Source organism: Trichechus manatus, unplaced genomic scaffold, assembly GCF_000243295.1.
Source record: "Trichechus manatus latirostris isolate Lorelei unplaced genomic scaffold, TriManLat1.0 scaffold00016, whole genome shotgun sequence".
NCBI classification, from domain to species: Eukaryota; Metazoa; Chordata; class Mammalia; order Sirenia; family Trichechidae; genus Trichechus; species Trichechus manatus.
The window spans coordinates 20,701,397-20,722,691 of NW_004443952.1; the positions used below are offsets into that span (position 1 = coordinate 20,701,397).

At 38.1% G+C, this 21,295-nt stretch overlaps 2 protein-coding genes across 5 annotated transcripts in view; one reads left to right on the forward strand and one right to left on the reverse strand.

The window, feature by feature from the left end:
* INVS (inversin) overlaps window positions 1–4,778 on the reverse strand; it is a 156,689-nt gene extending 151,911 nt beyond the window's left edge. For 2 of the 4 annotated variants that reach the window (XM_023727460.1, XM_023727458.1), the window contains exons 1-2: window positions 4,595–4,759; window positions 1,734–1,863 (exon numbers count right to left, since the gene is read on the reverse strand). In XM_023727460.1, the coding sequence (XP_023583228.1) occupies window positions 1,734–1,839 (106 nt within the window). In that variant the 5' untranslated portion in view covers window positions 1,840–1,863; window positions 4,595–4,759. Of the gene's footprint in view, window positions 1–1,733; window positions 1,864–2,778; window positions 3,213–4,594 lie in introns of those variants that run through there. The other 2 variants (XM_023727459.1, XM_004372226.1) reach the window with 2 other exon arrangements.
* A 212-nt stretch (window positions 4,779–4,990) lies between these two features.
* ERP44 (endoplasmic reticulum protein 44) overlaps window positions 4,991–21,295 on the forward strand; it is an 85,171-nt gene continuing 68,866 nt past the window's right edge. The window contains exon 1 of the mRNA XM_004372227.3: window positions 4,991–5,244. Coding sequence (XP_004372284.1) covers window positions 5,188–5,244 — 57 coding nt within the window. The 5' untranslated portion in view covers window positions 4,991–5,187. The remainder of the gene's footprint in view (window positions 5,245–21,295) is intronic.

Here is a 21,295-nt window from a genome sequence, read left to right on the forward strand (position 1 = left end):
GCAAGTGATCAGCAACTGGTGGCTGGGCATGCAGTGGGAACCTGGGAGCCAACATGTGCAGGCCTTCAGAGTAAGCAGGCTATGTGGTGCTCCGATTCCTCATGTAGAAAAGCTGCAATAAGGTATCACCAGGTATGGGCTGCAAAGTCACTGACAGACTGTATTCTGTGCTCAAGGCTGGGGTAGTGCTCTACCAGCTATCCTCACAACCGCATCACTCACTCCAACCTGCACTGGAAACCTGTAGGACAGCCTCTTCTTCCTGTGATGTCCCTCTAGCACCCTATTCTGAGAAAGCTTAAAACCATGTTCACTTTAAAGAAGAAATACTTAAAGGAATTCTATTGTTTATCCCAGAACATATACTGAAGGGTGCACTCAGAGCTGAGAGGCAATAAACTGAGAATTAACACAAGGTGTTGGGGATAGGGAAGGAATTCTCACAGTGAAGGTGTATGAGGAAATTTTCTGGAGTGTTGAGAATGATCTATATCTAGATCTTGTTCTATATCTTTATTCACGAGTGTATATACATGTAAAAATTCATCAATTTACATACTTAATATTTGTATATTTTACTTTAAGTATATAATACTTCAATAAAACTTATATATATATATATATATATATAGAGAGAGAGAGAGAGAGAGAGAGAGAGAGAGAGAGAGAGCGCCCTGGTGGTGCAGTGGTTAAGCGTTTAGCTGCTAACCAAAAGGTTGGCAGTCTGAATCCACCAGTCGCTCCTTGGAAACCCTATGGGGTAGTTCTACTCTGTCCTATAGGGTCGCCATGAGTCAGAATCGACTTGATGGCAACGGGTTTTTTGGTTATATATCTATATATAGAAATGCAAAGGGCCACACATAGCCAAGACACTCCTAGGAGGACAAATGAGGCAAGACGACCTGCCCTAATAGATGTTAGTATATATTATAAATTTTTAGTAATCTAGACATCTTGGCATAGTAGACAATTAGCTCAATGAAAGAGAATAGAGAACCTAGAAATAGGTCCAGGAATGCAGGAATATTTGACTTATAAATGTAAATTTTTATTTCCTATACCTTTTTATATGTTTAATATATTTCATAACTAAAACTATAAAAAAAAAAAGAAACCCAAAACCAAACCTGTTGCCATCGAGTTGATTCCGACTCATGGTGACCTTGTGTGTGTCAGAGTAGAACCGTGCTCCATAGGGTTGTGAATGGCTGACTTTTTTTCCAGGAGTATATTGTTAAGCCTTTCTTCAGAAGTACCTCTGGATGGACTCAAACACCCAACCTTCTGATTAGCAGTCATGCATTTAACCATTTGTGCCACCCAATGACTCAATTAAAACTACAGAACACCTAAAATTTTAAGGCTCTTTGATCTTCCTTGAAGATAATGTTATGAAAGAAAAACATCTAGGTATTAATTTTTATTATATTGATTTCATTATTTTATTAGGGATTAAATTAGGTTTCCTGGAAAACAATTCTGTTTCTACAACTCAATATCCACTGTCTCATTCTAGATCTCTATTATTACAGCGATAAATTAATTCTCTTAGTATATCCAGATTCAATGCAAAATACATAGCTATTTCTCAATTACTTCTCACCTAATCCTAACTCATATTTTTAAATTTCAGAACTTGATTTCTTTCTTGTCCAAGTCTTTGAACAAAATATAAACACATTTCTATCACAATGTGTAAGTACACTGTAAATTAAAATTAAGATGCTTACCTATGATGAGCCTGTGAAGAGCACCCTTATCTCCATTAACAGCAGCAGCATGAACTTGTGATGCTAATGAAGAACCAGTAAACAACAAGTTCTCTGACCTGTTCATACTCTTTTCAAAAACTGGCGCAACCTGAAATGATGATTCAAACAATGAGTATACACAGGAGATATTTTTTGAAACCTGGCTTGTCAAATCTTAATACTGATATCAAGAGGGTATGTTACAAATATGGTTTCCTGGAAATAGTTCAGTAGGATTAAAAAAATCTACAGTCCTAGTGCTAGAATCAACATAATGTGCAAATTAGGTAAACTTTTATACCAGTGACTCATGTGTAAAATGAGAGGGTTAGATGCTTCTAAGACCCTTTCCAAGGACTGAGAAAATACATCCAACATTTAACATTGGACACAGGGCTCAACAGCCGCAGTGATTTCTAATACAAGCAATCTGATTCCATGGAATACTAAGCATTACAATTGATATTGATAATAAAGGTGATGACCAAGGCATAGAAAGGGCATGATGTTTACTTGTCAAGTCAGAATTACCTAGATTTAAGTGCTAAACTAAAAATTACCTAGTTCTTTCTCTCCTGCCCATGAAGGGTAGAATTTGTATTTGTTCTCTCCTTGTGTCCATCACGGAAATCCATCTAGCTTGAAATCTTGACTTTAGGACCCTACTTGGAACATTGCATCAGTAGGATTAACCATGTTTCATTAAGGAAAATTTTGTTCTGACTGGTGGTCTAATATGGTTTGTTAGAATCTTCTAGAAATGCAATAGCTGCATAATAGTGAGTTCCCTGTCATGAGTGTGTTTAAGCAGAGGCGAGATTACGTCACAAACTCAGCAGGAAGAATTCAAGCATGTGATGGGGGAGGAGAAAGTGGCAGTTGCACTAATAATCTTATACAACCTTCCCAAACTCAAGACGCTATATCACAAGTTCTAAACGTGAATGCCTATAAGGGCAAGGGAGGTATAAGTATAAAAAACATAGGGAGTCATAGGGACCCTGGCAAACTGGAGCATACATACTTATCTAAAGAGAGCAGCTTTCAGTCAGCTCCAGTTAATTGCCGCCATGAGGGATTCACCAAAAAGCCTGTCACTCCAATCTCAGTGACTGCTAGGGATCCGGGAGAGTTTTGTAGGATAAATCCATCACAGCTGATGAGCCAGCAGTTGTGTTGTCATTGACAAAGATTATTGGTTCACGTTCTGTCTTAGAGAAAAGGTATTTCCTTAATTACGGTAAAGGTCAGCTCTTCATGTCTTTATTTTGCTGACAACTTGTGTTAACACATTGGCAGAAAATATGGAGAAAGGGGGTGGTGTCAGATCCTTCTGTCATGTCCCAGATAGTCAGAAGAATCACTATTATATGCAGGATTATATTAAAGTCACTTGAAAGAAGCTACAAAACAGGGGCAGAGGTGAAACATGGTAGAGTAATTGTAGTTGAATTCTAGGCCTGGTTCTGTTAATAACAAGCAGTGTGCCCTGAGGCTACATCAGCTCAGCAGGTTTCTGTAAAATATAAAAAATGAAGAGGGTGACCATGCTCATTCATTTAACAAGTTGCGTGCCAACTATGTGATAGACACTGAACTCTAAAAACTGTCATTTTCGATTCTAAGTGACCAGGGTTTTAAGCATATCAGAATCACAAAAAAAACTCTTTATACCCTTTGAAAAACATACTAAAATTTTATATACGTATATATTTATCTCACAATATATATCTTTTTAACCTTATAATTCTCAGCACAGCACAGTAACAGGTATATAAGTAGTGTTCAGCAAATGTTTGCTGAATGAAAGGTCATAGGCTGAGTGCTAAGTCCAGAGGGTGAGCACGACCAAACTTTAATTTCTTGGACTAATGAGTTCATCCCTTCCCTGCTCTTTTTCATTCCCCATTTCAACTCTGCTTGGGCTCTGTCAGAGGGATGAGTAGAAGCCTTAAGAGCCCTGGACTAAGAGTCAGGAGACCTAAGTAAGCATCTTGGCTCTGCCACTAACTAGTTTTGTCAACCTGAGAAAAGCATTCTCTAGGGTCATTATAGTTCAATATATATATATTTTTAGCTCATATGTTTTTTGTAAATCATTTTTATAGGAGAAAATGAAACCACTTTGTTAATTATAAAGTGCTATAAAATGCAACGGTATAATCACGAATTATAAAACAAGCCAGTGTAATAAATGCTCTAATAATTTTACCTGTACAAAACTAGTGCAGCTGGAGTCAAACTCAAAGAAAGAGTAATTCTGATTAGGGCTAAAGGATTGGTTGGTCGGAAAGTTCTCAGAGATGGTGACATTTGAGACAGCAGCAGGAAAGCTTGAGCGAAGGAAGCAGGGAGTAGAGAAAAAGACAAAAAACGCAAAGTGCCTCCAGACTACTTGGTAATAACGGTGTGCCTACCACTTGGGGCACGTGCGCCTGGGTGTTTGCCGTTGAGGCTGGAGAGCTACCCTGGGACAAGACAGTTAAGATCCTTCTCTGCTACACGAGGAATTTGGTAATTCTCTGTAGGAGTGATCCATGCATAAGTTAACAATCAACTCTCGCACTTTTTCAGTTTACAGCCTGCGTTCCCATCCCTTACAGTATCTGCTCCTTACACGAGCCCACAGAGGTAATTAGGGACTCATTCCACGGAGGCCTTAAAAGGTGGCCCCGGCTTTCTATGGCAGGAATTAGCGCAGAAAGAAGAGGCAGCAGGCAAGGAGGCCAGAGATGGAGGATCAGGCTACAACCTAGGCCAGGAGGGCCGCGAGTCTGCGGCAGAGGCCGGGATGGTGCAGACCGACCAGAGCCTCCCCAGCCAGACCCACTCCTACTCACCCTCGCCTCCTCCAGGACTGACGTCCCGGGGCGGCTCCGGGAGGCAAGAACCCCCCACCGGGCCGCCCCTCCCGCCAGGCCAGGGCAACTACACCCGCTTGGGACAGATCCCAGCACGCTGGATCCCGCTGAGCCCCTCAGAAGGCCTCCAGAGGCTCTCAACCGTGCAGCCTTCTGGGAATTGTAGTTCCCATTTTCTGTAACACAGGGGTACACCCCTTCCCCCCCCCGCCCCAGCCCTTTCTATCCCACAAGGCCCCGCGCACAGAGGCCTTGGCGGACTTTGCCCGTGAGCCTGCCGGGAAAGGGAGTTCTAGATGTCTAATTATCTACCCGCTGAGAGTGGAGCAAGACTACATTTCCCGGTGTGCTCCGAGGTGGGCAGGACCCGGAAGTGAGGGTATGAGGGGCCTCGCTGGAAGTTGTCCCAGGTGTTCGCCGCTGGAACTCCGGGTCGAGAGGACGAGGTGCCGCTGCTGGAAAAATCCTCCGTAGCCGCCGGCTTCTGGAGCTCAGTCCTTTCCCAGCCCAACCCAACCCAACCCAGCCACAGCCACCAACACCTAACCCGGTCGCGGACCCCCAACGCTGCCATGAAACCTGCCGTCTTCCTACCCGTTCCCGACCTCAGATGCTCCCTGCTGCTCCTGGTGAGTGAGTGAGGGAATGACAGACCCTTCGAAAGACGCACAGACGGCCTCCCGCCCTCACCAAGGGGGAACACTGCCACCCCTACTGCGGCTGTCTTATCGTTTCCTCTGGTAGCGAGGAGTGCACCCTCTCTCGCTGCCTCGATTCTTGGCATCCATCTGTGCGCTTTCCGGCTCGGGGTTCTCGAGGCCTGAGAAGCCACGACCGGGGGTTGGGACCTGCAGACAGGAGAATTAGCTCTTGGGGAGGAATCTATGGGACGGCCATGGCGGAGGGGCTTCCCCTACCCTCGGGAGTCCGAGGGTTGTTTCAGTGTGGGAGTTCTTGGACTGCATAGTGGCTTGATAGTCGAAAGGACGGGGGATAGACCTACTGTTCTCACCGACCCTCTCTCTTTGGGAAGGGTGTGAAGTCGACAGGTGCTGGGATCGTGTGAATCTCACTCCAGAGCCCTGAAACGGTGCCCAGGTTGGCGGAGCCCTCTGTTGTGGCTTGATTCGATTGGTTGGGAACCCGGAACTGGAGACTGGTTTGGTGTCCACTAGGGAAAGAAGGGTTTGAAGGGTGGAGGGTGTGACTACCTGACAACCTCAGCTTAACGCTTCCCTCAAATCTAGTTTACCCTACCCCGTCTTACTGAAGTAAGTTTCTTGTCAGTAAGCAGAGTTTCTGATTGAAGAATGACTAGGTCTTCTGCATACAGATGCACTCATTTCCTAATTCCCTCACATGCCCACTTCCATCCCGTTTTTAGTCTTTCCTCAGTCCATCTTCCTCCAAAGTACATCTTAAGTGTGCAACCTAAGCGATCCAGACAACCTAAGCGATTGAGACAAAAGTGGAGGACTAGCCTCATATGGCAAAATGACATCGTTTCATGGGGCTTTTATTAGAATACAGTATTCGAAAACACTTTGATTGCTATAGCTTTTTACAGAGTCAAATTTAAGATGAACATTACTGATTATTAAGTTACAGTCACTTTCTTTAGAATTTAGGAAACATAGTTGAGTGACTCCCAGGAAGTCAGTCGTATAGCTGTTTACTGGCAGAACTGGGACTAGAGACAGGTCTCTTGACTTGCAGTGCTTATTCTGCCAAACGCTTTAAATTTTTAATTATTTGTGTTTCAAATATGATTTGTCCCCCTCCCCCTTTTTTTTCTTTAAAGTGCCTTGCAAGCCATATTCAAAAGCTGCATATAGCACTTGGATCTTTTCAGAGAAAAGCATTATAAAAAACTAAACGGGTGTCGAAAGCTTTTGGGGACTAAAAGTTGTATGTAACCATGATAATATTAAATGATAGAATGTCTTATTGCTACTTTTTATAAATGTATAGCAGTGAATAACTTCTGTGTGGAAGAAAATATATATTTTTTATTTTTGGTGAAAATACAATAAACATAACCACTTAACAATTTTTACATGTACAATTCAGTGATGTTGGTTTCATTCTTCAAGTTGTGCCACCTTTGTCAACAACCCTTCCAGACTATTTCACCATAATTAGCACAAACTCACTGCTCCTCTGAGTTTCTCATTACCCTTTCGAGTTGCTGTTGTCACTTTGATCACATAGAGATAATTCTTTAAAATAGTATAATGCTTAATGCAGATATTCTTTTGTAATTAGGCTAAACTATTTGATTCAAAGATAACACCAGGAGATAGTTTCGATTCAAGGTTTAATGAGAATTTGAAATTCTGTTTGGAGGAAAATATTTTAACAGTTGCCTACTGTTTCTCGGTGATTTAATTATATATATATATACGTATATATAGTTGGTTCTTTTTTCCTTCTAGAAGTATTTGAATAATATTAGATGGAGTCCCTGGGTGGCACAGTTAAGCACTTCTTGACTGCTAGCTGAAAGGGTGGCAGTTCAAACCCACCCAGAGGTACCTTGGAAGGCAGGCCTGGCAATCTGCTTTTGAAATGTCACAGCCTTGAAAACCCTATGGAGCAATTCTACTCTGCACACATAGGGTCGCCATGAGCTGGAATTGACTCAATGACACCTAACAGCACAATATTATTATTAGAGACCACTAGAACGTGTGGCCTCTCTCCTTAAGGAAACTAGATACTACCTTTTTCCTTATAATAGCCTGGATTATGAGTTATCTGCCAGAAATCACTTTTAGGTTACCAAAAAGCAACCTAAAATATTAAGACATTGGAAAGAAAATTTGAAATATTGAATAGAAAAACTACATCAGATACACTTTCCTGGAATGGTGTTTGGTTGTGGAGCTAAATTTAAGAAGGAGAAAGGCTTTATTTTGAATTAACTGATGCTTTTCATAGAAAACTTCCAAATTCTAATAAATATAAAGAAGACAAAAGTTTCTAGTAATTTTACTATCCAGTTAACATTTTGTGTATTTTATTTATCTTTCTAGCAAATGTAGAGGAGTAGAAACTTAAAAGACGCTTTAGTGAATACCTGTAAAGATTAATGGGCTAGAAAATAAAGCCCCAGAAAAGGTTTGATAATCCAGAATTACAAGTCAAGCTAGATTCAGTTTGAACACAATGTTTACTGAGGTAGTTTTAATAATCGTGCTAGTTAGGAAATATCTATGAAACATCTATCTTGTATAATTGCCACTTTGAGTTGCTTACATAACTGGTAATTCTGTCTTTCTACTGGAACCTGCTTACTCAGTATTCCACCTATCTAATGATGTATCCTTTACATTCCTCAAAGTACTATCTTCCTGTTGCCTCCAGCTTTCCCTCTCAGACTATAAGTTTATCCCTGCTCACATACAGCCATAGAATACCCAAGTTCCCACCTAGCTGAGGTAATCTTTACTTAAATGGCTTGCTCTAAAAAGCCACATGTTCTCTTCCTACATTTTTTTTTCCAGGCAAACTCAGCCCCAAAGAACTGGACCTCTTCAGATTTTGGCAAGTTCATAAGATAACAACTATAGAAACATACACTCCTAAACTTCTGGAGGCAAATGGCTGTCTTCTTCCTGAGCTCTAAGCACTCTATGCCTAAAAAGCCTTTCTGGGATGGGTAACTAAACACAAGTGCAAAGTGGTAACTTTTTTCCTGGGCTCTCATGTATTTTTTTTAAAGTCAGAATTTTATAGAATGAGTTCTTTTATTGCAGGCTTGTTATAAGAAACTCCTCCATCCCCTTTTATTTTTTAAAATCTACTGAATGTATTATTTCTGGTATGGTTTGGGTTGATCCAATAGATGTGTGATTATAAACTTTAGTTCTGAACTTTATATAATCTATGCTTCCGTAATTGTGGATGATTGGAATATTGGAGACCATGATGGTTCTCTGCTAAAGCTGTATATAATATATAAGGAGCCCTGATGACACAGTGGTTAAAGCACTTGGCTGCTAACCAGAAAGTCGACGGTTCAAACCCACTATCTGTTCCATGGGAGAAAGATGTGGCAGTCTGCTTCTGTAAAGTTTTACAGCCTTGGAAATCCTTTGGGGGCAGTTCTGCTCTGTCCTGTAGGATCACTATGAGTTGGAATCGACTCGATGGCAGTAGGTTTGGTTTATATAATATCTGGATTGGGAAATTGCTTTCCAATTGTATACTTCTAAGGACAGCTTCGTGAATCAGAGCAAATCACCTGGCCAGATGTATCATGGTATCATGTTTTCATTTCACTGTGCTACAGTCATTACGTGGCAGCTCATAGAGTAAGTTAAGGGCAAATGTCATTTATCTCTCTAGTTGAGTAATCTGTTACTCATTACTAATTAGTCCTTTTCTGCTTGTCTTTCTGAGGTGGGTTTATTCAATATTGAAATTGACCATTTCCTCCTTAAATTATTTCTTAGCGTTGTTCTTCTAGCATTGATTGTGTGCAAGACTTGAAAAGGTGAGATAAGAGAAATAAGGCTAAACTGGAATGAAGTTGACTTATACATCCTAAGTAACCTCTTCTGTGGTTCAGAGATTTGTAGCACTTCCCTTCAGTTGCTTTATTGAAGATTTTTTTTTGTTTATCTATTGATAATTATATATTTACAAATTATAAGTTGTTACTAGCCCTAATTGCCCTGTGTCTGGACACTTGAGGCTTTCACCATTGTTGCTTCTAGTTTGTTTAGTATTTACAGGAAACCAGGAAAAGTTCACTTAAATAGAAAGTTAAGTAAATTAGAGAGCCAGTAGATACACATTTATTTGATTAAAATCTCTACCAAAAAATGAATGAAGTAGAATTCAGAGATAACAGTTGTAGCCATTAATGGCAATAATAAATATAGATTCCAGTCTTCAAGAAGAGTATTTTCTGAGGCATGTGGTTTTATCGGTAACTAGGTGAATTATTTATTCTGTTGATACGTCTTGCCCCAAATCAGTGGTTCACAAAACCTGGCTACACAGTAGGGCATCTGGGGGTAGTTTTAATAAAAAGATAATTTGGGCACATTCCAGACCAGTTGTATCTGTGGGACACAGACATTGGTTTTTAAAAAAAATTCCCCAGATGGTTGCCCCACCCCCCACCTTAGTGTGTTCCTCTAAAAGATAAGGATTAAAAACAAAACAAAAACCAGAATGCGATTATCGCATCTTCAAATACCTAGTCAGTATTTGGATTTCCCTGATTGTTTCAATTTCTTTCTTTTTTAACTGATTGAATGTTCAAAGCATGAGCCATATAAGGTCCATACATTGGTTCATATGTCTGTTATAAATCTTTTTTGATCTATAGGTTTACTCTCCTTCTAATTTTTTTTTCTTGTAATTTATTTGTTAAGGAAACTGAACCATCTTTCTGGTAGTTTCCCACATTCTGGATGTTACTGATTGCATCTTTGTGGTGTGGTTTAATATGTTTCTCTGTCCCTTGTGTTTCCTATAAATTTGTTGTTAAATTTATGTTTTTTTAATCACCAACTCAGTTACATAGTTAGGTCTATATGTTTTGTTTATGTTTTTAGAATTTTTTGTGTGATAATTATGTAAATTTTACTGCTTCTAAAGCAAAATCTATAAAGTTAATTATAATTAGAGAAGCCTGGCTTCTATATCTGTCTCTTTCTAGTCTCCCTCCCAAATTTATGGTCTTTCCTGCCTTTTTTTTTTTTTTTTTTTAAATATAAGGAAGTTATATATATTTATGTTTGTGTATATTTATATCTCCCTCCCCCTTTGCTAAACCTTTTTATTTACCTTTTTTAAAAACTTAGGAGCCCTAGTGGCATAGTGGTTAAGAACTCAGCTGCTAACCAAAAGGTCGACAGTTTGAATCCACCAGCCACTCCATGGAAACCCTATGGAGCAGTTCTACTCTGTCCTATACGGTTGCTGTGAGTTGGAATCCAATCAATGGCAATGAGTTTTTGGTCCCCATTTGCTAACCCTTTTTATTTACCTTTTTTAAAAAACTTAAACGTTTATCCTAGAGATCAGGATAGAAATATTCCTTACTTCTTTTTAAACTGCTTATTACTTCTTTAGGTAGATGTATCATACATAGTTTATTCAACCAATCCACTATTGTGTTTTCATTCTTCTGCTGTTACAAAGAATTTTTAAAGAAAAGTTTCCATCTACTCAGTTCTGACTTATGGAGATCCCATGTCTGTCAGAGTAGAACTGTACTCCATCAGGTTTTCAGTGGCTGATTTTTTGGAAGTAGATTGCCAGGCCTTTTTTCTGTGGCACTTCTGGGTGAACTTGAACTTGCTGGTGCAGCCGGAATAACACTGGGCTGTTTGTACCACTTCTACTACCCATGGACTCCTCTCCGCAAAGAATGTTGTTGTCGTTAGTTGATTTAGACTCATAGTGACCCATGTGACATAGTAGAACTGCCCCATAGGATTTTTTTTGGCTGTAATCTTAATGAAACTAGATCACAGATCTTTGTCCTGAAAGAAAGCAGATAGGTCTTTGTCCAGTTGAGCTGCTGGGTGGGATTCTGTTAGGAGCTATACATCTTTCCCTGTTTTTGCTGGTGTATCTTTGAGATAAATTCCTGTAAGTGAAATTGGTGGGCAAATGGAAACGCATATGTAACTTTGTAGTTGTTGCTAGATCCTGCCAAATTCTTATAGAGATGTGTTTTTTTGTAATCTCACTAACAATGTAAGTTTCCCTATAGCCTTGTTAACATAGTATAATGTCAAAAGATTGAGTGTTTATCAATCTGATTAGTGAGGAATGGTATTTCAGTGTGTTTTAATTTGCATCTTTTTATATGGGTGCAGTTGAGCTTCTCTTTTGTGTTTAAAGGACATTTACATTTCTTTTTCTGTAGACTGTCTTCCTGTCTCTGGCCTATTTTCTGGCCTATTTTTCTACATGATTGTTGGTCTTCTGTTTTTATATGCTACACACACGCACAGTGTTTAACTCTTTATCTGGGTTGATTCTAAGATGCAGCCAGGGTTGAGAGGCACTGGAATACAGTTTATTGTCCATCTGAATTTAGTAATATATCTGATTAGTTAAAACTTTTAAAGTCATGGAGATAATGGCTAATTGCCACAGTGCCACAGTCATTGAAAACCTTTTCTTAACTATAGGCCATGATTTGTAATAGATTTATGGTAGTTCAACCTTTAGATGTACTATTTAAGGAATAAGCATATTTAGGTCACAGCTTTTCTGCTATTGACCATTGGTATGCTCTGTTTCATCTAACCAAGGAAGTAATTAAAAACAGTTTGACTTTTCACAGCATTTATTGATCTTTAGTCTACATTTGATTCCATAGAGACGAACTGTCTATGGCCCAAACTGTAGGAGCTCAGTCTATATCATTGGTATTTTCATCTTTCCAGCCATTTGAGTATCTGTTTGCTGTCTGCTATGGAAGAGAAAAAAATAATTGAGATGCATATCATGAGTCCAAGAAATTTATAGTTCGGTTGGTGGTAGAAGATGTATATATAATAATTAGAATACCAAGAGGAAAGTGATACATAGCCTAAAACAAACAAACAAAAAACAACCCCCCCCCAAGAAAAATCCAAAAACCGTTGCCATTGAGTCGATTCCAACTCATAGTGACCCTATAGGACAGAGAGAACTGCCCCATAGGGTTTCCAAGGAGCAGCTGGTGGATATGAACTGCCAACATTTTGGTTAGCAGCGGAGCTCTTAACCACTGCGCCACCAGGGCTCTGTACATACCCTAAGGTATTGATTTAAAAAAAAAAACAACAACGAACCATTGTCATCGTGTTGTTTCCAACTCATGGTGACCCCATGTATTTCAGAGTAGAACTGTACCCTGTAGGGTTTTCAATGACTGTAATCTTAGAGAAGAAGCCTGAGCTTTCTTCTGCGGTGCCGCTGGGTAGATTAAAACTGCCACCAACCTTTAGGTTAGTAGTTGAACGCAAACCATTTATGCCACCAATGGGATCGTAAAGTATTGACAGAAGTGTATTATAGATCCCTTCCACTCAAAAGTGTGGTTCCAGGCCTAGGCATCTTTGAAAAGGCCTCATCCAGACCTACTGACTTAGAATCTGCATTTGAACAACATACCCAGCTGATTCATGTGCCCATTAAAGTTTGAGAAGTACTGCTGTAGGTATTCGGAAGAAGAAGAAATTATTTCTTAATGGAGGGATAAAGTCTTCTTAGAGAAAGATGAATTTGAATAGAGCCTTGAAGAAAGGGTTAGAATGAGGGGTTAATTCTCAGTCCTGAATAGAATGAAGAAAAGGACTGTACTTTTCTTCATCCTTTTTTATATAAGTAAGTTAATAGATCTTTCAGATAAATTGAATACCTGTTCGTTTGGTTTTGGTTTTTGAAGAGAAGCCTTGCTGTCTGGCTTGCCGATATGGCCAGATGTCAGAATTGACCTTAAAGAAGCTGGCAGACCCTTAATGGCCAGTTTCCATTGGAACAACTTATCAGTTTAGCCAAAATAGAAATCATGGTCTTTATGGATTAACAGTACTAAGTAATCCCCATTCAAGAGAGGAGGAAAAAATTCCATTTTGGAGGAGCTTTTAAGTCACCTGAATTTGTAGACACAATTATTACTAATAGAGAAAAGCAATGAAAAAAAGAAAGGAAACCATTTCAAAAACATTATAATAATATTGGAGCAAAAAAAACTGTAGGCTTAATAATAGAATGCCAATACCTCCCCCCCGCCATTTCTTAAGATTATCTCAGTCTAGTAGTAGTCTAGTACCAATTTCCTTTAGTGATTAGATTCAAGAGATTTTACTAAAGGTCTTTAGGAATCAGAAGTTCTTGACCCTGGATAAAAAGAACTGGAGTCCTTTTTACTGGAGGGATTCTACCATAAGTGACTTTCTCAGTTCAACAGGATATAAAGGGATATAAGAACCATAAGTGGATCATACTCAGTAACATTACTGAAGTTATAATTTTCTAGCATTTTGCTGTAAATTTAAATTAGTTAAAAGTAAACAAACTAAAAAATTTAGCTCCTCAGTCTCAATAGCTGCATTTCAAGCACTCAGTAGCCCCATGTGTCGAGTGACTACTATATTGAACAGTGCAGATTATGGAACATATCCAGCATCACAGAAAGTGTCATTGAACGGTGCTGGTCTAGCTTCACGCTTGCTGTCTGTCTCAGAAACCAAGACAAAAGTGAGGTAAAGAATGAGGAAGTTTCTTTAAATAGTGATTGAGAGCTTGTGAGAAATATTATATCCTGCCTACCCAAGGGACAGCAATAACCTGGAAAATGTCAGTCCTCAATGAGCACAGTTTTGGCTGTTGGCTGCCTGATAGCAAATCCGGGATTTGGGATAGCAAATTAGGGAGGCATCAGAGGATACCAGTTAAAATTGGAAGCTAAGAGTTTGAGTGTTCGTATTGATTCTTCCACTAGTTTACAGTGTCACTCAGGACAAGTCACCTTCCTTCTTTTTTTTAATTATTTTTATTTTATTGTACTTTAAGTGAAAGTTTACAATTCAAGTTAGTCTCTCATACAAAAATTTATACATACATTGTTATGTGACCCTAGCTGCTCTCCCTGTACTGTGACAGCACACCCCTTTCCACCCCTGATTTCCCATGTCCATTCAACCAGCTCCTGACCCTCTCCGCCTTCTCATCTCACCTCTGGACAGGAGCTGCCCATTTAGTCTCATGTATCTACTTGAGCTAAGAAGCACATTCTTCACGAGTATCGTTTTATGTCCCATAGTCCAGTCTAATCTTTGTCTGAAGAGTTGGCCTTGGGAATGGTTTTAGTTCTGGGTTGACAGAGAGTCCAGGGGCCATGCTTTCTGGGGTTCCTCCAGTCTCAGTCAGACCATTAAGTCTGCTCTTTTTACTAGAATTTGAGTTCTGCACCCTGCTTTTCTCCTGCTCCGTCAGGGACTCTCTTTTGTGTTCCCTGTCAGGGCTGTCATTGGTGGTAGCCTGGTACCATCTAGTTCTTCTGGCCTCAGGCTGATGAAGTCTCTGGTTTATGTGGCCGTTTCTGTCTCTTGGGCTAATACTTTCCTTGTGTCTTTGGTGTTCTTCATTCTCCTTTACTCCAGGTGGATTGGGACCAACTGATGCATCTTAGATGGCCACTCACTTTCCTTCTTGAGGGCGTACTTTTCTCAAGTGAAAATTGAGCAGAATTGAATAGACTCTACTTCTTCCAGCTCTTACAGAATGTGACTGTCGCTGTGGGATTTGAGGACCTGCAGTTTGTCTCTGTAGTAAAATACCTTTTGAGGGCTATATCTTTAGAAATGATATTTAAGGAAATTTTAAAAATAAGAACATACCATACATTTGAGCTAGTAAAATTACCTGTGAAAAGATAGCCTATTTGATATTGCTGCATTTACCCTGGGTTATTAGAAGGATACCCATGTGAGAGCTTAATCTTCTGGTTTCATAAATCTGTAAGTTACTGTGTATCTTTCTGCTTACTTGAAAATGACCCAGAATTATATGCACTCATGAGAACAGACTAATATTTAATGCATGCTAAAAATTAGTTTTTTTAAAGCAATTTGCTCCAACTCCAAAATGTGAAGTATAATTTAGTGACAGAGTATACAGATAATGAATAAGTCTGCAGCATAGAATGTCAAATGGGTTAAAATTTCTTGGCCCTTTGGACAAGATATTCTCACATTTGCAAGCCTGCTCTTTAGTTGTTTTGTTGTGTTTGAGGTTTTAGTAAATGTAGGGGGAAATAGCAATTTTTAAAACTTAACCAACACAGCATTAAAGTCTATCTCTTGGCTTAAAGAATGACATCAGTGTAAGATAAGTATTGTGATTTAGAGTTACTATGAGTGTAGAAATTTGGACATTCTTAGTAACTTTGACTTTTTTTACTATGATTCTGGCCCGAGTACGGTAAAGTCCAACCATCTGACAAGCTCACGCTTCTGTAATGACTTCATATTCTAAAAGAGCTAAGAATAAAGGTTGTTTTGTTTTTTTGCCTTTTGTTTTTATTTTGTTATTTAAAGTCAAAGTAGTTTCTTAGAAAATAGCTGCTCAAATTGACTCATTTCTTAAGCTTTCTAGATAGCAGTGTTTTTGACTGTACAATTGAATACTAATTCTCCAAAGAAGTCTTATGATCTGCTTGCATTTAACAAAAGGATCCCACAATGTTGCAGAATACTTAGTTCCTTGTTAGTTGAACCTGTGAATTAATGGTTTCAGAGACCCTACTTTTGAGTTAGAAACATAAAGACTCTGCTACATTTTAAAGCATGTGTTACTTTTTAGTTGTTTCAGAAATCCTCTAGTTTATTGTTTACTTATGTTTGTATTCTAGTCTTAGGGTAGCTTCCAGAAATAATTTGAAGTATTTTCCCCTTAATGATAATTTGAAGGTATATTGGCTAAAGACAAAACTTTTAGAAGAATGTTCATAGTTTTCTAGTCAGAGATTTGGGCTCAAATCTTAGTTAGCTAGCTCTGCTACTTGCCACCCGTTACCTTGTCTGGTAACTTCTGAGGAATAATACAGGTTTTATGTCTGACTTGTAGGAGATGCTGTTATTTACATGCTACTAATATGATTTTGGAAACCCTGGTGACGTAGTGATTAAGAGTTTGGCTACTAACCAAAAGGTTGGCAGTTCAAATCCACGAGGTGCTCCTTGAAAACCCTATGGGCAGTTCTACTCTGTCCTATAGAGTTGCTGTGACTCGGAATCGACTTGATGGCAACGGTTTTTTTAAATATGATTTTATGGGACAGAAGGTGGTAACAGGCATCACATTTTCTTACTCTTAGATCTTAGTGTCTAGTACAATACCTGATAGAGATTAGGTTCTCAATAATAATGAATTTGATACAAAACCAAAAAAATCCACACCTATTGCCGTCGAGTTGATTCCAACTTATAGCAACCCTATAGGTAGAACTGCCCCATGGGGTTTCCAAGGAGTGGCTGGTGGATTAGAGCTGCCAACCTTTTGGTTAGCAGTCGAGCTCTTAACCATTTTGCCACCAGGGCTCCAATGAATTTGGTAAGTGTTATAGAAAAAAAGAAAAAGGTAGAGAGCTAGGATAAGGAGGATCCAGGATATGTAGGGGAGTTGTTTTTAAGTCTCCTTGAAAAGATGAGCCTTGAAGTAGGTGAGGGAATTAGTCATTTGGATTTCTTGGGAGAAGACCCTTCCAGGAAGGGGCATTCACCAGTGCACAGGCCCTAATGTGAGAGTGTCCCAGGCACATTCAAGGAACAGCAGGGGACAGTGTGATTGGCCTACAGTGAAAGAGGGGCAGAGTATTAGAAGATCAAGTTAAATAGCCAAAACACATTTTCAACAAACTGTGCTTATCCTTACTATGTACATTGTTTGCTAATGTTTTCTTTTATTCTGTGTTTTATTTTTTAAAAAATGCTGATCTGATTAATGAGTCGGAATTGACTTGACAGCAGTGGGTTGGGTTTTGGTTTTGGTTTTGGTTTGATCTGACCAATAATATAGAACTTACTAACTGGGATGCTGGCAGCATGTAATATTGATCTCTTCAGCCCTGGCCCTGTTGCCTTTGCTGGGAGCAGCCTTATCTATTTAACCCAGTGTGTCCCCATATGCGAAATTAAAAATATAATTTTCTGTGTGTGACATGATGGGTCACAATCTGCAGTGTGAAAAACACTGTTGTAATAACTTAAAATGTTAAAAGATTTCCTGACACGTATTTTGATTCCTAAGAGCAATGGTATAGGAAAGGATAATGAAGAAAAGAGTATGTACATCCACCACTGATAATAGTTTAGTGTATATCCTTCCAGTTTTTTTCTGTGCATATTGTCGCAAATTTGAATGGACTTGTAACAGTAATGTATATTTTGGGCTCTTGTTTAATCCTCGTATAGAGTGGTAGACTACTATTTACAATGGAATACAAAAGGAATAAAATGCCCACATGTGTACATGGCCATATATTCATAACTTGGAGTTGATTCTTAGCTTGACCATGTAGCTTTCAAAAAGTTATTTAATCTTTTTGAGCTTCCATTTTCTCACCTATCAAATGGGAATAATGACCTCTGCTACAGAGGTCTGGGACGATTAAATGAGACTGTTAATCTGTCCATGGCACTTTGTGCACACTTCAACTTTTCTGGTTTCTGCCACATAGTAGGTTCTCAACAAATGTTTTTGTTTGGACAAGGAATCAACAATTGAATGATTGAATACATATCCTTTTGTCAAAACTCAGATTGTCCATCCAGTGGTGTTAAAAGCATGTGCACTGAAGTAATAGGCTGGCATGGCTATTTTCCAGCCTCTGTGGTCTCTCTGATCCGAATACTTGTACTGTCATTATTATACCAGCAAAAGCAGTGTAAAAATGTGATGATTAAGTGAATAAGTTATCTGCTTAGTTCTGGTTTATAATTGTACTTATTATTGTACTTAAATTGTTTGCATAATGACGAAAATAGTCCATGGAGGCAGCTGTGTTTTGTTTTCTAGAATTAGAAGAGACGTGGCTTTGAACCCTGTTCTGCAACTAGTCACTTAGCTTATTTGAGTCTTACTGATTTAACAAATATTTGCATTTTTACTGTATGCCAGACACTACAAAGTTTCAGTTCCCTTATTTATAAAATAGACGTAATCGTAATTCCTATTTTGGTATCAGAGTTGCTATGACTAAAAAGATAATATATGTGTTTGTAAACTGTAAATACAAGCAAATGTTATGTTGAAATATTTTGCATACTTAAAACATGTTAGTTGGATTCTTTCCCCAGAATGCTAGGTATGTAATATACATCCCTTTCAGGGAGGATTGATACATTATGGAAACCGTTCCAGGGTCTGGATTTCAAGGTTAACTAGCTGTCTTAGTTAGGGTTCTCTAGAGAGACAGAACCAGTGAGAAATTAGATAGATGGATAGATAGATAGGGAGAGAGAGAGCTAGGTAGATAGAGAGATAGATATCTGCCAAAATATTTATAGTCTGGAGGCTATATAAATTGAAATTACATTAGATTACATTATGGAAGGTGAATCCATTACATTAGATTACATTGTAGAACAGCAGCTAGTCTAGTAATTTGGCCAAACTGCTGGGAACCATAGCCTAGCCAAATTGACACATAAAATTTCTTACCACACTGCCAATACTAGAAAGTGATTTTTGAAGAAAGATCAGGGTTGATTCCCAGCTCTACATCTTTGTAGCTGTGTGTGATATTAGGCAAATTTCCTTATTTTTCTGAGCCTCAATTTTTCTATCTTAAAAGTGGAAATAATTATTTTGCAAGGTTATAAGCTTAAGATGTAATATATATAAAATGCTTGTCATCATGTCTAGCATATAGGGGATATTTTTGTTTTGTAAGGTAATGAATAAGGAAGGAAAGCTGGTCAAACCCAAGCATTTTTACTTTGTGTGATGTCATCATTGTGAAATGGAAAAGGTACTTTAGAGGATGATAGGGCTGTGCTGCCCATCCATCTGTGCTAGTACTACCTTTTGATCCTCTGAAATGAGTAAATGGAAGAAGATTTTTATTTCAAAAAAGTCATCTTCGTATTAATGTTTTTTTTTTTTTAAAGTACCTATCTATTTGTCTCTTCTTTGCTTGGTTTCTTAAAGTACTTATCAATGTGTCTTTTTCCCCTGGTAAGTTATGACATAGTCTTAGCAAAACAGTGACAAATGTAATTATGATTGATAGAAATAAAAATCTAACTTGATACACATTTCTGCTTTTAATACAAAAGCAAACAAATTCCTGTAAGTGTATAAATGAACGTGGGGAAACATGCTTATGCTCTGCTGTTTAAAGGTATCATTTGCTCCACATAGGAAGGCATCATTCATATCCCTTTGAACACTCAAATATATTAAAAAAATACATCCCTGACTATTGTTGTATATGACTAGATATTTGGAAAATGAGGATGAATCTTTAGAAATACATAATCCTTCTCCAGTTGAATTTAGTAAGGGAAGTATTACTGCAAATATCTGGTCACTGAAAACATGTACCCCCCGCCAAAAAAAAAAAAAAACCCTATTTCAGTGTGGACGATTTCAAATAGTTGGTTATACAATTTCATTTGTTCCCTTAAGCCTTATTTACATCCAGTGTAGTTATCCCTTAAATATTGTTTCTAGTGGGTATATAGTTATCTACATATAAGCATGTATAATGTCTATTACTTTTAGTAAGTTTTGGCCATTAAGCTAAATCTATTTATAGATTTGATGAAAATTGAGGATATAGCAATCTTTGAATTTAGATGCTGTAATTAAGGTATTCAGTGAGAACCTATTAGCAGATGATAGTTTATGATGGTGAGCATTTCCGCTTGGATCAAGAAAAGCTCATCATGTGGTCTTGTTTTTCTAGTATCATTAATACTTATACACATACCTCCTATTGAGAAGATGGGAAGTTGGTTAGAAGAGGGAGTTAAATTGTGCTTTCTAGTCAACAATACTGAGTTATAAAGACCTCCTTGGTATAGAGTTGTTATTATCTTGAACAAAAGAGTATTTTAAGGTATGTAATACGATAAGCCCTCAAGAAATAGCTTTTAATTCTGAGAAATATTCAGTTTCCTCTTATTTGGAAAATAATCCGGTTTTCAATCTCTTCCTCATTTGAACTGTGAGGCAAGAGACACCACCTCGGTGTCACTGAAATAGTTAATTGTATATAAGGGCATTGTGTTTGATGACTTAGTGAAAGTCTTTCTTAGTTTATTTATTTGGGAAATACTCATCTGTACAGTAGTATCTTAGCTTCCTTGGAGCATCTTTAGCTGTTGATTCTAGTGGAAAATGGATTGTACTATTTGAGGAACTTAGCAGAGATATTTTCTGTATTCTCATATGAGATAATTTTCCAAGAGTCTGTCACTTAATTTGGAATATTACTTTGGAGTACTAAATTAATAAAAATGCCTAAGTGTTGTGAAGAGTACTTTTTTTTAAAAATGTATGTATGTATTAAAATATATCTGTAAATTTATAGGTAATGTTTACAACTCCCAAAGACAAATAAAGATCAGATTTATAAAGATACTAATAATAAAAGGCAGTAATAATGAAAACTAAAAAAAAAAAAAGAAGAAGTATTCAACTTATGTCGGAACCAACTTATGGAACCCCTATGTAAGTCATGGGGACTGGGTGTATAATAGTTTCTGATTTAAGAAATGAACAAGAATGTCTTTGGGGCACATTTTCTTCAAAGAGAAATAGAAGACTCTAGTATAGTTATCAAACTTTATTAACCCATTGTCAGGAACTGGAGTAGTTCATATCAGTAAGTTATTTTAGGTAATTAAAACCAGCATTAGAACAAGCCAAACGTGTGAGTGTGTGTAGTCACTTTTTACTGGAAGTCATCCAGATGTATACAGAAGCATTTCTGCTTATGCTTAAGTTCTGAAATGTTGTTTGCTAATGTCTTTGTTCGTAAGTCCAGGCTGACACATCATACAAGGGATGGTGAATTTCATCTGTTGGTGGCAGGTAGAGTCTATGAGATTTTGTTTGATTTGCATCTGTGAAAACTGAAGTTTGTAGATTGAAAGTTTGTAAATAGAGGAGCTGCTGTTTACTACATGTCTGCCTTACTGTAGTCTGTCA